This window comes from Sinocyclocheilus anshuiensis, unplaced genomic scaffold (genome assembly GCF_001515605.1).
Source record: "Sinocyclocheilus anshuiensis isolate Anshui unplaced genomic scaffold, SAMN03320099.WGS_v1.1 scaffold466, whole genome shotgun sequence".
NCBI lineage: Eukaryota > Metazoa > Chordata > Actinopteri > Cypriniformes > Cyprinidae > Sinocyclocheilus > Sinocyclocheilus anshuiensis.
In genome coordinates this window covers 1,999,274-2,001,183 of record NW_015544159.1, presented here as the reverse complement: position 1 = coordinate 2,001,183, position 1,910 = coordinate 1,999,274, and the positions used below count along the sequence as shown (strand labels likewise).

The window sequence follows — 1,910 nt, the reverse complement described above, 5'->3', positions numbered from 1 at the left end:
TCTTTGGGTTTGAGACTTTAGTCTTTGCAACTTCAGGGATCTTATCTATGCACAAACAGCTTGTAACACTCCAAAGAGAAAGGAAAACTTGAAATTGCATCATATGACCCCTTTAAAAATATTGAGTCAATTGATTATGTCGTCTATTATGAATAGTCAAAAGTATTTGTTATTTATCATGTATATCAAATTCAGGGATTAAAAGGGAATTAGTTCGTTCTGAGCAAAAACTGTAAGCTATTTTTTTATGGTTCTACGTCTCCTTTGTAAAAGTTTACCAGTTAGAATGAAATAAAGCTACTGCTTTGTTCAGAAAATAAGTAATTTTAAAAATGTTGCTTGTGTATTTAAATTTTCATTTTATTAGTCTAGTTAGTATAATGCTCACAATAGCTATTTAACAGAGCGGCAAACACGTAAAATTTTATATTAACTAAAACATTTTTTTTACCGATTTTATCTATTACTAACCTTCATTAGACTGCAGATTGAAATAAAAGAATACTTTATATTGTTTTTAAAATAAATACTGCCTATTCAAAGAACCATCAAATCTAGGTGTTGCAAGTTTGTTTTTGACTGTACAACTTCTCCTTCTGCTGCCTGAGAACACACACAGTATACAATTTATTGCCTCCTCCTCTATTGTGAAACAATTCTTGCTGGATGTGAATATGCAGTGAGATGTGCACTTCAATAGACCTTAGTCAGGGTAATGTCATATTTATTCATTGACGAATTAAGCATCAAGGCTGTGAGGGACAGAAGTACAGTGTTCAATGGCTCAATAAAACATTTTTGAAGGTTGCAGGTTTTGAAAATTATGGGACCTAGCAACTTTATACACTATGTACCATTGTAAAGGCAGCAAGTCTATCCCTCACAGCCTCGTCTACATCTGCAGAGAATTCAATATGCGCATGCACTAAGGTCTGTAAGCTGATAGAATGGCAGTTACGATGTTTATATGTCAGACAAATTTGGGCAACAATCTAGCCATGTTGATCAGATTATGCCGAAGCCGTTTATAACTGTACGCAAGGAAAACAGTTTTACATGTTTACATGACCACACGCTTTGTCAGCATATTAACCATAACCGGTTTAAGAACGTGATAAAAATGTAAAGCATATGTGGTACTTACAGAGATCTTCAGTGTTTTTGCTGGGGGGTACAATATATGGCTGACTAGGAAATGTACAATCCCATTCTTCAATAATACACTCTTCTTCCTCACCTGCAAAAACAAAAACCATTATTAATGTGCATCTCAGGCTATCAGTATCTCACAGAGATACTGTTTAGTCTGACATCCTATTACTTCCGATGTAATATTTCTTTAAAAAAAAAAGTCAACAAAATATATGTCATAAAATACAGATAAACCAACTGATTAAGAGAGTGAAATGAAGAGCAGTCCTTGTTAACGCACAGGCCATGTTTTTGAGCTGGTTCACAGAGGGAAGCACAGGAGGGTCTCGATTCTGAAGGTAGAAGATCACCAGCAGTGTAAGAGCGTAATTGTTCAACAACGGTCCAGGGCCAGACAGGTTCCCTGCGATATTAAAAATGTATACGGTTAAACTGAGAACACTGTACATGTGAATCTCATCAAAACTGTCAAGAAAATGTCCAGGTCATATAATATAGATTACCCCAAAATCAAAAGAATATTTTGAGTTAAAAGTTATATTCTGCCAAGTACAAATAAAGCTTGGTATTACACAGATCAAGTGTCAACACCGTAATATAAACAATATAATAAATTATTTAAATAGTAAACGTATAATTCAAAGCATGCATCATGGTGGTTCCTACATTTCTGAATTATATTATAAAAAAATAAAAATGTTTTATATATATATATATATATATATATATATATATAATTTTTCTCAGACAGGATCATT

General features: G+C 33.2%; 1 protein-coding gene across 2 annotated transcripts in view; it reads right to left on the bottom strand.

The window, feature by feature from the left end:
- Nucleotides 1–1,910, bottom strand: part of LOC107695563 (speckle targeted PIP5K1A-regulated poly(A) polymerase) — a 7,127-nt gene that overhangs the window by 2,273 nt on the left and 2,944 nt on the right. For both annotated transcript variants that reach the window (XM_016495552.1, XM_016495553.1), the window contains exons 8-9: nt 1,433–1,555; nt 1,145–1,237 (exon numbers count right to left, since the gene is read on the bottom strand). In XM_016495552.1, coding sequence (XP_016351038.1) covers nt 1,145–1,237; nt 1,433–1,555 — 216 coding nt within the window. The remainder of the gene's footprint in view (nt 1–1,144; nt 1,238–1,432; nt 1,556–1,910) is intronic.